This window comes from Manis pentadactyla, chromosome 1, assembly GCF_030020395.1.
Source record: "Manis pentadactyla isolate mManPen7 chromosome 1, mManPen7.hap1, whole genome shotgun sequence".
Classification (NCBI taxonomy): Eukaryota; Metazoa; Chordata; class Mammalia; order Pholidota; family Manidae; genus Manis; species Manis pentadactyla.
The window spans coordinates 191,523,349-191,537,069 of NC_080019.1; the positions used below are offsets into that span (position 1 = coordinate 191,523,349).

The 13,721-nt window shown below is 39.7% G+C and overlaps 1 protein-coding gene across 3 annotated transcripts in view; it reads left to right on the plus strand.

Moving 5' to 3' along the window:
* GET1 (guided entry of tail-anchored proteins factor 1) overlaps positions 1-13,721 on the plus strand; it is a 92,642-nt gene that overhangs the window by 67,161 nt on the left and 11,760 nt on the right. The window contains exon 1 of one of the 3 annotated variants that reach the window (XM_036899300.2): positions 13,301-13,462. The exons of 1 other annotated variant lie outside the window; for it this stretch is intronic. In XM_036899300.2, coding sequence (XP_036755195.1) covers positions 13,361-13,462 — 102 coding nt within the window. In that variant the 5' untranslated portion in view covers positions 13,301-13,360. Of the gene's footprint in view, positions 1-13,300; positions 13,463-13,721 lie in introns of those variants that run through there. One more of the 3 variants, XM_057504680.1, reaches the window with a different exon arrangement.

Consider the following 13,721-nt stretch of genomic DNA (forward strand, 5'->3'; position numbering starts at 1 on the left):
GGTAAATTATAGAGGAGAGTATTCTTCATGACATACTGAAAGAGAAAACATGATAAAGCCAATGGGCTCAAATGTTAAAGCAGGATATCTCAGAAAAGGATAATGGGTGTTTCGATACCATTTTATTTTTTGCAATTTTAAGAATAAGGTTGAAGTTATTTTAAAATAAAAAATTTAAATGCTAATGACAGGTTTATTTAGCAATAAGTTTCTGGAGTTAGCACAAAGCCTGGGAAAACTTGAGGTTTAAGTGAAGTCTGCTGCACAAATAACAGTAAGAAAATTTTTAACCTGAATTTTGCACATTCAGAAGGGCTTAGTGTAATGACTCAAATAAGAACGTTTTAAAGGTTATTTGGTTCTAGCAATATTTTTCTTAAATTGAGGTGAAATTCACAGTAACATGTAGCTAACCATTTTAAAGTGTACAATGCAGTGGCAGTTAGTACATTCACAATGGTGTTTGACTACCATCTAGCAATATAAACTGTGCTGCGTGTAGTGAAATTTAGTATTTGCATTATGAAATTTTGCACAAATGCTTCTTTTTTTTTTTGAGAGGGCATCTCTTATATTTATTGATCAAATGGTTGTTAACAACAATAAAATTCTGTATAGGGGACTCAATGCACAATCATTAATCAACCCCAAGCCTAATTCTCAACAGTCTCCAATCTTCTGAAGCATAACGAACAAGTTCTTACGTGGTGAACAAATTCTTACATAGTGAATAAGTTCTTACATGGTGAACAGTGCAAGGGCAGTCATCACAGAAACTTTCGATTTGGTCACGCATTATGAACTATAAACAATCAGGTCAAATATGAATATTTGTTTGATTTTTATACTTGATTTATATGTGAATCCCACATTTCTCCCTTATTATTATTATTATTATTATTTTTAATAAAATGCTGAAGTGGTAGGTAGATACAACATAAAGGTAGAAAACATAGTTTAGTGTTGTAAGAGAGCACATGTAGATGATCAGGTGTGTGCCTATAGACTAAGTATTAATCCAAGCTAGACAAGGGCAACAAAACATCCACGGATGCAGAAGATTTCTCTCAACACAGGGGGTGTGAGGTTCTAAGCCTCACCTCTGTTGATCCCCAATTTCTCACCTGATGGCCCCCCTGCGACTGTGCCTGTCTTAGGTTGTTCCTCCCTTGAGGAATCTTACCCGTCTCTGGCTAACCAGCCATCTTCCGGGGCCATACAGGGAAATGTAAAGTTGGTAAGTGAGAGAGAAGCAATATTGTTTGAAAAGGTTAGCTTTTTACTTCTTTGCAGATTTATGCCCTGTGGCTTCTATGTCCAGCATTTGTCTTGAGGTATCTTTACCACTTGGAAGAATTATGATACTCAGTAATTTTGATATGAGGCATGAATTCTACTTAAGGGTTGTAATTAGGAAAGAAGAAGGAAAGCTATAGATGTAGCAGATGGAAGAAAACATGGGAAGATTGATTATTTCTTTGACATATCTTCTTGTAGAGTAACATAAGCATGTATAGGTTTTAAACTACTAATTAAATTGCGTACACACATTAACATAATAGGAATACAGCTACATAACCAAAGCAGACCTACAATTACCAGCCATATCCAGTGAAACCAAGAAAACCAGTTAGGCACCCTAGGCATTTGTGAAAACTTATCAGTGATATGATGGATATTGTCTAACTGAATTTGAATAGTTTGAGAAAAATCAGATGAATTAAAACAACACATTCCTGGGAACTGTTCACATCCCATATGTTCTTTTAACAGTAGATAGTCTATAGTCGCAAGATTTTGGAGCGCTGCAACTTGCACTTCTCCTAATTCTTGGTTGAGTTCCAACAGTATAGATCCAGTCAAATTTGTTGTTTTACTGTATGCACAGGCCAGCTTAGATATCTCCTTCTTCATTCCAATGGCAAGTCCAGGAATCGGTGGAATGAATGCAGCTACAACTGCAACAGTGCCAGGATCTTTGTTGAAGTTTTTTGATGATCATCTTCTGGAATGACTCTTCCAGGGAATGTTGATGTTGGAAGTTCTTCTTCATATCGTATCTTAATTCGTTTCCTGGGTAGGCAAATTAGTCTTTGATCCTCTGTATAAACACAAACAAACCCTTTGCCCACACTTTGATATGTCCTTTATACCATTGTGAAGAACTTATTGGAGATCACCACACAGGAACTGCTTTTTTTTTTTTAAGAGAAAGGAATATTATCAGAAAAATGTACTTCCATAGCTGATCATCTGACACCCTTTAAATTATCAAAATTAAGGATATTTAAAGCATGCATTAATCATTGATTTACAGTTAGTTTTATCCTGTCAGGGAGTAATCCCCCTTTCCTTTTTTTTTTCTTTGTTATCATTAATCTACAATTTCATGAAGAATATTATGTTTACTAAGCTCTCCCCTATACCAGGTCCCCCCCACAAACCCCTTTACAGTCACTGTCCATCAGCATAGCAAAGTGTTGTAGAATCACTACTTGTCTTCTCTGTGTTGTCCAGCCCTCCCCTTTCTCCCACCCCCCCATTATGCATGCTAATCATAATACCCCCTTTCTTCTTCCCCCCCCTTATCCCTCCCTACCCACCCATCCTCCCCAGTCCCTTTCCCTTTCGTACCTGTTAGTCCATTCTTGGGTTCTGTGATTCTGCTGCTGTTCTGTTCCTTCAGTTTTTCCTTTGTTCTACAAATGCTTTTTTAAAACAAGTTAACAGAATACAGCAAAACAGCTCAAATTAAAGGTTATTTTTTTTATTTCTGATTAGCTCCTCACACTCATATTCACACACACACAAGAATGCTGGAATATTCAGCTATACTAAAGTGCAGTTTTCCAAGAGATCCTAATACCTCAGTCATTCTTAGCTTTCTTGGATCCTAAAACAGGCTGCGGACATACAGAACAAGTCCAGGCCTCTCAGAGCTAATGAGCAATATGATGGCTATAAAATTTGTGCATGGGAGGTAACTGCCAGCTCTTTGCTTGTGCCAGTCACTGAAAAAACACTGCAGATTTTAATTCATTCATTCTGATTATTGATGTACCCCTAGTTCTGGGAACAATACTCTGCTTTTTGATGCAACCCTGTATATGATCATCACTATCATCATCAGTGTCAATAGTAGACCCAAGAGGACAAAACTAAGGATAGGTAAATTCAGTGCCACTGAACTGTGTCTTCCTTTGGTCCCTCCTCATCTCACAGTTTTGGGAATGGTTGAGGCAGACTCACTTTCAGCTTGCATTTCAGTACTGCCTTCTAGGTGTGCCAGTCTTGAGAGGGTCCATGACTGGCTCTGAGTCACTCAGTTCTGGGCACATCTCTGGTCACTGCTGACGTTCCATGATGTCTCTGGCTAAGATCTGGTCTCCATTACAGAACTCATTTCTCCAATTCCAGTCATGATTGGCTGAAAACTGACATAAGAGCCACTGATACAGGGCCCGCTAAGCCTATTCTCTGAAGTCCTACGAAGAGTTGTCAGACGTTCTGTGGGGAAGTTGGGGTTCCTGTGGCCAGGATCCTCACTTAACTTAAGCCTAACTGTTGTGAGGAAGAAATGGTTTGATGAGGGCCGCCACTGCTGCTTTCAATGGTGTTTATACTTTCTGCCAGTCTTGTTCTCAACTGAGATCCATTTATAACATTATCCTGATCTCTATTTTCTATAGGTGAATGTTGTTTTGGCTTGACAATCTAATGTGATACGTGGATGGCGGTGGCATCAGCTTGACTTGCTGAATTCTTTTTCTTCTTACACTACTATATTTAAGCTGAAGAATGGGGGTACTTCTGTGTTCTCCATCTGCCTGAATACAGAGTTTTACTTCTCCTAATGGACCTTCTAAAGTTTTTGTAAATATTTACTTACTTTCTCTTTTTGAATTACATTCCACATAATGAACAGGATAGTTCTCTTTGTGAACTGGTGAACAGCTTTCGATTATTGAGGATAGACCATAACCTTAACGGCTCTAGTCTTTATACTGTATTTCTCACTGTAATATTAATTCTAGCACAGTTTTCCCAAATGTGCTGCTCTAAATGGTTGTCCCTATTTTTTTTTCAGTACTTCCTTCCCCGTGCCCCCCACCCCCACATTAAGTGTGCTAATCACAATGCCACTTTTTTCTCTTATCCCTTCCTTCTCAACTATCCTTCCCTGTCCCTTTCCCTTTGGTAACTGTTAGTCCATTTTTGGGTTCTGTGATTCTGCTGCTGTTTCTTCTTTGTTCTTATACTGCACAGATGAGTGAAATCATTTGATACTTGTCTTTCTCCATCTGGCTTACTTCACTGAGCATAATACCCTCTAGCTCCATCCATGTTGTTGCAAATGGTAGGACTTGTTTTCTTCTTATGGCTGAATAATATTCCATTGTGTATATATACCACATCTTCTTTATCCATTAATCTACTGATGGACACTTACGTTGCTTCCATTTCTTGGCTATTGTAAATAGTGCTGCGATAAACATAGGGGTGTATCTGTCTTTTTCAAACTGGGCTGCTGCATTCTTAGGGTAAATTCCTAGGAGTGGAATTCCTGGGTCAAATGGTATTTCTATTTTTATTGAGGAACCTGCATACTGCTTTCCACAAAGGTTGAACTAATTTACATTCCCACCAACAGAGTAGGAGGGTTCCCCTTTCTCCACATCCTCACCAACATTTGTTGTTGTTTGTCTTTTGGATGTTGGCCATCCTAACTGGTGTGAGGTGATATCTCATTGTGGTTTTAATTTGCATTTCCCTGATGATTAGCGATGTGGAGTATCTTTTCATGTGCCTGTTGGCCATCTGAATTTGTTCTTTTTTGTTTGATATAGTCCCACTTTTTCATTTTTGCTTTTGTTTCCCTTGCCCAGGGAGATATGTTCATGAGGAAGTTGCTCATCTTTATATTCAAGAGAGTTTTACCTATATTTCCATCTAAGAGTTTTATGGTTTCATGACTTATATTCAAGTCTTTGATCCATTTTGAGTTTACTTTTGTGTATGGAGTTAGACAGTAATCCAGTTTCATTGTCTTACATGTAGCTGTCCAGTTTTGCCAACACCAGCTGTTGAAGAGGCTGGCATATCCCCACTGTTTATCCATGGCTCCTTTATTGTATATTAATTGAACATATATGCTTGGGTTAATCTCTGAACTCTCCATTCTGTTCCACTGGTATATGGGTCTGTTCTTGTGCCAGTACCAAATTGTCTTGATTACTGTGGTTTTGTAGTAGAGCTTAAGGTTGTGAAGCGATATCCCCCCTGCTTTTTCTTCCTTGTCAGGATTGCTTTGGCTATTCAGGGTCTTTTGTTGTTCCATATGAATTTTAGAATTATTTGTTCCTGTTCATTGAAGAGTCTTGTCAGTATTTTGATAGGGATTGCATTGAATCTGTAAATTGATTTAGGCAGGATGGCCATTTTGACAATATTAATTTTTCCTACCCAAGAGCATGGGATGAATTTCTATTTATTAGTATCCTTTTTAATTTCTCTTTGGAATATTTTGTAGTTTTCAGGGTATAGGTCTTTCACTTCCTTGGTTAGGTTTATTCCTAGGTATTTTATTCTTTTTGATACAATTGTGAATGGAATTGTTTTCCTGATTTCTCTTTCTGCTACTTCATCATTAGTGTATAGGAATGCAACAGATTTCTGTGTATTAATTTTATATCCTGCAACTTTGCTGAATTCAGATATTAGTTCTAGTAGTTTTGGAGTGGAGTCTTTAGGGTTTTTTATGTACAATATCATGTAATTTGCAAACAGTGACAGTTTGACTTCTTATCAATCTGGATGCCTTTTATTTCTTTGTGTTGTCTGATTGCTGTGGCTAGAACCTCAAATACTATGTTGAATAAAAGCGGGAAGAGTGGGCGTTCTTGTCTTGTTCCCAATCTTAGAGGAAAAGCTTTCAGCTTTTTGCTGTTAAGTATGATATTGGGTGTGGGTTTGTCATATATGGCCTTTATTATGTTGACGTACTTGCCCTCTATACCCATTTTGTTGAGAGTTTTTATCATGAATGGATGTTGAATTTTCTCGAATGCTTTTTCAGCATCTATGGAGGTGATCATGTGGTTTTTTTCCTTTTTGTTGATGTAGTGGATGATGTTGATTGATTTTCGACTGTTGTACCATCCTTGCATCCCTGAGATGAATCCTACTTGATCATGGTGTATGATCCTCTTGATGTATTTTTGAATTCAGTTTGCTAATATTTTGTTGACTATTTTGCATCTATATTCATCAGGGATATTGGTCTGTAGTTTTCTTCTTTTGTGGTATGTGATGCTGGCTTCATAGAATGAGTTTGGGAGTATTCCCTCCTCTTCAGTTTTTGGAAAACTTTTAGGAGAATGGGTATTATGTCTTCTCTAAATTTCTGATAAAATTCAGTGGTGAATCCATCTGGTCTGGGAGTTTTGTTCTTGGGTAGTTGTTTGATTACCGCTTCAATTTTGTTGTTGGTAATTGGTCTGTTTAGATTTTCTGTTTCTTCCTGGGTCACTCTTGGAGGGTTGTATTTCTCTAGAAAGTTGTCCATTTCTTCTAGGTTATCCAGTTTGTTAGCATATAGATTTTCATAGTATTCTCTAATAATTCTTTGTGTTTCTGTGGGGTCTGTCACTGTCATAATTTTTCCTTTCTCATTTCTGATTCTGTTTGTGTGTGTAGATTTTCTTTTTTTTTTAATAAGTCTGGCTAGGTGTTTATTTTCTCAAAGAACCAGCTCTTGGTTTCATTAATTTTTTCTATTGTTTTATTCTTCTCAGTTTTATTTATTTCTTCTCTGATCTTTATTATGTCCTTCCTTCTGCTGACTTTGGGCCTCATTTGTTTTTCTTTTCCAGTTTCAATAATTGTGAATTTAGACTATTTATTTGGGATTGTTCTTCCTTCTTTAAGTAGGCCTGGATTGCTATATACTTCCCTCTTAGAACTGCCTTCGCTGCATCCCACAGAAGTTGGGGCATTGTTCTGTTGTTTTCATTTGTCTCCATATATTGCTTGATCTCTGTTTTAATTTGATCATTGATCCATTGATTATTTAGGAGCATGTTGTTAAGCCTCCATGTGTTTGTGAGCCTTTTTGTTTTCTTTGTACAATTTATTTCTAGTTTTATACCCTTTTGATCTGAGTAGTCGGTTGGTAGAATTTCAATCTTTTTAATTTACTGAGGCTCTTTTTGTGGCCTAGTATGTGGTCTATTCTCGAAAATGTTCCATGTGCACTTGAAAAGAATGTGTATCCTCCTTCTTTTGGTTGGAGAGTTCTGTAGATGTCTGTTAGGTCTATCTGTTCTAGTGTGTTTTTCAGTTGCTTTGTTCCTTACTTATTTTCTGTCAGGTTGATCTGTCCTTTGGAGTGAGTGGAGTGTTGAAGTCCCCTACAGTAAATTCATTACATTTTATTTCCTCTTTTAATTGTGTTAGTATTTGTTTCACATATGTAGATGCTCCTGTGTTGGGTGCATAGATATTTTTAATGGTTATATCCTCTTGTTGGATTGACCCCTTTATCATTATGTAATGTCCTTTGTCTCTTGTGACTTTCTTTGTTTTGAAATCTATTTTGTCTGATGCAAGTACTGCAACACCTGCTTTTTTTCTCCCTATTAGTTGGATGAAATATCTTTTTCCATCCCTTCACTTTTAGTCTGTGTATGTCTTTGGGTTTCCTGGAGTCTTTTGTAGGCAGCATATAGTTGGGTCTTGTTTTTTTATCCATTCAGTGACTCTATTTCTTCTTATTGGTGCATTGAGACCATTTACATTTAAGGTGATTATTGGTAGGCATGTATTTATTGCCATTGCAGCCTTTCAATTCATGGTTACCAAAGGTTCAAGGGTAACTTCCTTACTATCTAAGAGTCTAACTTAACTCACTTTGTATACTATTACAAACACAATCTTAAGGTTCCTTTATTTTTTCCCTTCTTTTCTTCCTCCTCCATTTTTTATATATTAGGTATCATATTCTGTAGTCTTTGTCTATCCCTTTTTATTACCTCTGGTGACAGCTCTTAACCTTACAAACACTTCCATCTATAGCAGTCCCTCCAAAATACACTATAGAGATGGTTTATTGGAGCTAAATTCTCTGTGCTTTTGTGTATCTGGAAATTGTTTAATCCGTCCTTCAAACCTAAATGATAATCTTGTCGAATAAAGTATTCTTGGTTCCAGACTGTTCTGCTTCATTGCATTATATATATCATGCCACTCCCTTCTCACCTGTAAGGTTTCTACTAAGAAGTCTGATGATAACCTGATGGGTTTCCTTTGTATGTGATCTTATTTCTCTCTCTGGCTGCTTTTAATAGTCTGTCCTTATCCTTGATCTTCGACATTTTTATTAATATGTGTCTTGGTGTTGTCTTCTTTGGGTCCCATGTGTTGGGAGATCTGTGCACCTCCATGGCCTGAGAGACCATCTCCTTCCCTAGATTGGGGAAATTTTTAGCAATTATTTCCTCAAAGACACTTTTTATCTCTTTTTCTCTCTCTTCCTCTTGTACCCCTATAGTACAAATATTGTTCCATTTGGATTGGTCACACAGTTTTCTCAGTATTCTTTCATTCTTAGAGATCCTTTTTTCTCTCCATGTCTCAGCTTCTTTGTATTTTTCTTCCCTAATTTCTATTTCATTTATCATCTCTTCCCCCATATCTAATGTGATTTTAATATCTTCCATTGTGTCCTTCAATGATTGGATCTCCATCCTAAATTTTTTCCTGAGTTTTTGAATATTTTTCTGTACTTCCATGAGCATGTTAATGATTTTTATTCTGAAATCTTTTTCAGAAAGATTCATGAGGTTGATTTTGTTTTTGTCTTTTTCTGGTGTATTTATAATTTTGCTTTGAAGCAGGTCCCTTTTATGTTTCATATTTGTATGTGGTGTCCTCTAGATCCCTGAAGGTCTACTCTCTGGAGCTGCTCAGCCCCTGGAACAATGTTGGGGGTTGCAGGGGAGTGGTGTTGGTGCTTGGGGCAAGGAAAGAGCTGTTTCCTGCTTCCTGGCTGCTATACCTTTCTCCACTACCAGAACCAGTGGGCCAAACATACAGGTTTAAGCCTGTATGCTTTGTGTTTGTACCTGCCATAGTCGGGGATTCCCTCTGGCTGGCCTGATGCCATGGTAGGTGTTGCTGGTTTGTGAGCCAGATGAAGGCTAGCTGGGAGGAAGACACAGCAGGCTGCATATCACAGTGGGGGGCCTTGGAGCTGCATAGCCAGCCAGGAGGATGAAGCACCTGCAGATCGTTTAAGCTCCCTAACTGCTGGGCAGTGTGCACCCAGACAGTTTTGTCTACCTGTACTTTCTCCTGATCAGTAAGCTCTGTGCAATCTTTGCCTCTTTAGCAGCCCTCTCACTTTTAGGAGGTCTCTTAGACTGCCCACCCAGATCAGCGGGATATGAATCCCAGTTTTCCACAAGCAGTTGGAATCTCTGTCTCTCCAGGTATTCTGCCTGTCTTAGCTTTCCAACTACACTAAATCACCAGAGCACCATGCAATGTAGGTTCATGCTCACAGAACAGATCTCCAGGGCTAGGTGTTCAGCAGTCCCAGGCCTCCACTCCCTTCCCACTCTGTTTCTCTTCCTCCCGCCGGTGAGGTTGGGTGGGGGAAGGGCTTGGGCCCTACTGGGTCACAGCTATGGTACGTTACCCTGTTCTGTGAGGTCTACTCTTTTCTCCAGGTGTATGCAGTCTGGTGCAGCCTTCTTTCCTCTTGCTCTTTCAGGATTAGTTATATTAAATTATATTTTGTATTATATATGGTTTTAGGAGGAGGTCTCTGTCTCACATGTCATGCCATCATTAGTCCAATCTCAAGTTGTCCCTATTTTCACCTCAATTCACTACCACCTGATTGCTTTGTGTGACCACTCAAATGAGCATGTGGAGCAATAGATCTAGGAATGCTTACTGATCCACCTCTGATTCCATTTTTAAGCTTGCCAATGTTGGAAAAAGTTCTTCTACTGAATTTTGCCATTTTGAACCATCTTTAAATCTACGCTTTGGAATGTTGTAACTATTGCCATTGAAATTCTCAAAGGTTTGGTTTCTTGTTTGCCTAGCCACAGTACTATTTGATATTTGATGCCAATTTTTAGTATCATGTGTTGGTGTCTGACAGTTGAATGCGCAAATCACTACTAGGATTTCTAATCCAGTTATTTTCATGATTTGTGTTGATTTCCTGAGGAAATCAACCCACTTCACTGGATTTGTTCAACTCACAGATCTCAAAGTTTGCTTTCCACCCTGCCTGTTAGGTTTTACACATTTTATTTAAAAAATCTTCCTTTGAAGTTTCTTTAAGGACAGCTCAGTCTCTGGTATGTGTCAGTTTTTCCTATTTCTCAGGTCAGACTTTGATGTGGCATGTGCCTCGATGCATCTAACAACTATTGTAGTGCTTTTGATTATTTCTCCAATGGTGTTTGGAGCTTATGGCCTCCCTCTGACATTTCAACTGCAAGTTCATGAACAAATGAATAGGCTTCTTCTCCGTGGCATTGCTGTTGCTGTCATCTTGGTGCATCTTCACAGTGATTGTGATCTTTACAGTAGGCAGAAAAATGGTCCCCCAGCCAACTGTCCTGTTTTTTTTTATGGTTCTTTTTTTTTTTTCACTTTTTATTTTACTCTTTATTATTGACATATTTCTCCATCACATTAAGTCTAGACAATCAGTGAAATAACAAAATAAGCTCTGATTTGCAGCATCTGCCAGTTTCTGTGGAGTAAGTCGTCCCACCATGATTGATTTCAAGCTTCCAGTGTGACACCACAGATGGTAGTTGGGGGGAGACACGTGCAGGAGCTACTCCTGTACAGTATTTCCACTACAGCTGCTCGCAATGTAAATAACATTGAGAATGGAGATGATAGTAAATATGGTAAAATAATTAGGAATGGTTGAATTTTGGCATTTAGTCTTTTTTTTTTCTTATCAAATGTACATCACAGTGATTCAACAGTCCTGCTCCCCCACCCACACTCTCCCCCTTGGTACCCCACTAATCACTTTTCACCATCTATGAGTCTAATGAGTTTTCTTCCTTCTGTTTTGCTTTGTTTTTATATTACACAAATAAGTGAAATTATATGGTATTTGTCTTTGTCCGCCTGGCTTATTTCACTGAGCATAATGCCCTGTAGATCCATCTATGATGTTACAAATGGCAGGATTTCTTTTCTTTTTATGGCTGAATAATATTCCATTGTGTATATATACCACATCTTCTTTATCCATTCATCTACTGATTAACACTTAGGTTGATTCCATATCTTGGCTATTGCAGACTGTGTGGTGATCAATATAGTGGTACAGGTTCTATTTGTTTTTAATGCACTTGCTTGGCAAACATAAAAAGTTGGCAGCATTGAACCTGTTTCTCCCCCATTCCCCCCTTTTTTCAGGTCTATGGGCCATTGTGACTTTATGTCAGAGGCAGCTAATTCCTGAGCAAATGTCCATTTTCTACTCTCTAGAACCTGTGAATATGTTACCTTTTGTGGCAAAAGGACTTTGCAGATGTGGTTAAGTTAAAGATTTTAAAATGAGGAGACTATCCTGGCTTATCTATATAGCAGTGTAACCGTAAGAGTCCTTAGAGAGTGAAAGAGGGCCACAGGAGGGTCAGAGAAGATGTGACAGTGGAAAAAGAGGTTGGAGTGGCTGGTTTTGAAGATGGAAGAGAGCCACAAGCTAAGGGCTGCAGGCAGCCTCTACAGTCTGTAAGAGGCAAGGGGACAGACTCTCCCTTACAGCCTACAGAAAGATCATAGCCCTGCTGACACCTTGTTTTTAGCCCAGTGTATCCCATTTTGGACTTTTGATCTGCAGAACTGTAGGACAATAAACTTGTTATTTAAGCCACCAAATTTGTGTGTGGTACATTGTTACAGCAATAAGAAACAAATACAGTCTTGATATGAGCTGTTTACTGCTATAACCTGAACTAGATCTAGACTGGTTCATGCTGAGATATCCCAGCTTTCACATTTTCTTTCCATATGTTAGTAGAATAATTCAGCTAGCAATTGTTAGTGCTCTTTTTGAGAGTTGCCCAATTGAAGCAATAGGGGAGAGCTGAGTTGTTCAAATTAGGCTGTCTCTGAAGGCCAGGTACTGTTGGTTCTCTCACTGTTGCTGCATAGTCCCGGACATTCTCTGTCGTTGTCTTTTTTTTTTTTGTCAAATTCTCGTCTCACTAGGAATTGGTGACCCTACTCCTGGGGGCATGTGGTAGTGCTGGGAGTGTGGTAGGAATGGGGAAGGCCTGGCACTTCTCTCTTCTGCCTGAAAGGGAGACACTGGTGGCGGGAGAAGGGAGGCAGCAAGAGTTGCTATCACTTTCTGTGAGTGGTTTCTCTCTCTAACTTCTCCATCTACCTCTCCAGTGAGAAGCTGGGCTTTGGCTTTGGAAGGTCCAGCTGGGGGGAAAGGCTATGCAAGACAGTTAGGCTCCAAGCCTGACTTTTGTTCTTCCATGGAAAGAATGCACTCCACCACTATTGAGTAGCTTCAAGTTTTCTTGAAACAGAAATTTGTAGACCCATTATCTCCTTCATCAATTTGATTAGGAATTAGTTATCATAATCCAACCATGGCAGAAAGTTTAGCTAAACATCTTTACTTCACCTAAATGTGAATTGGAATTCTTTTGCTGGAAAACCTATCTTCACGGAGATTTAGGTTATTCTATTACTCGTCGATTGTAAACAGTACCTAATACCTATCTTTCAGGTATGTAACTTTGTAAATTGTTTATGACAGTGTTTAGTTTTGAAATGTGAACAAGACATTTTACATAGACTAACTATTTACAAAATATATTTCTTTTTACATTTACCTGCTACTATAATTACGGCAGTTTTCTACTTATGGGGAGGTTTATTTAAAAGTAAACTTATTTAGGAATAAAAGTGAGGCAATGTAAACAAAGTATTACTACATAAAAACACAAGCGGTTTGCAGATTCAACAAAGCTAGACAGACCGTAGCAGCCAAACCATCAGTTTGGAAAACTGGTCCCATGGAGCTTGGCGGTGCGAGGGCGAAGGCAGGGTCGGGGGTTGCAAGGGTGATGGGGGTGGGTGGGTAAGGCTACAGAAGCCCTGAAGGCCAAAGAGAAGGATGGAAGGCGTGGTGGAAGAGGAGGAAAAGACGGCTCCGCCTCCCCAGGTGCGGCGCAGTGCGCAGGCGCGGGGGCCCGTCTGTGCCGGGCGCGGGGTCTCACTGCGCAGGCGCCGTCGGGCGTCGGCGTGGTCCCCATGGAGCTGCCGTAGCGGCGCGGGTTCCTCCCGGAGCGCCGGAATGAGCGAGGCGGAGGCCGACCGTTGGGCGTGGCTGCTGGTGCTCAGTTTCGTGTTTGGGTGCAATGTCCTCAGGATCCTCCTCCCGTCATTCTCCTCCTTCGTAAGTGGCTGTGTGGTCTTCCAGGGTCCGGCGGGTCGCCGCCCCAGCGCCCGGAGACCCTGGCGTGGACACAGGGCTCTCAGAGTGGCCACGTGGGCGCCGGATTCCGCAGAGGCGTCTCGGTTGGACGGTTCTGTGTTTTAAGATTCTTTTGAGTTAGTTGTTAGCGTGTAAAAGCTGCCAGGCTTAACCCCCAAATCCGGATATGTGGATTCTCGGGGAGAGGGAAATAAAACTGTTTGGCGGCCCTCGGCCACAT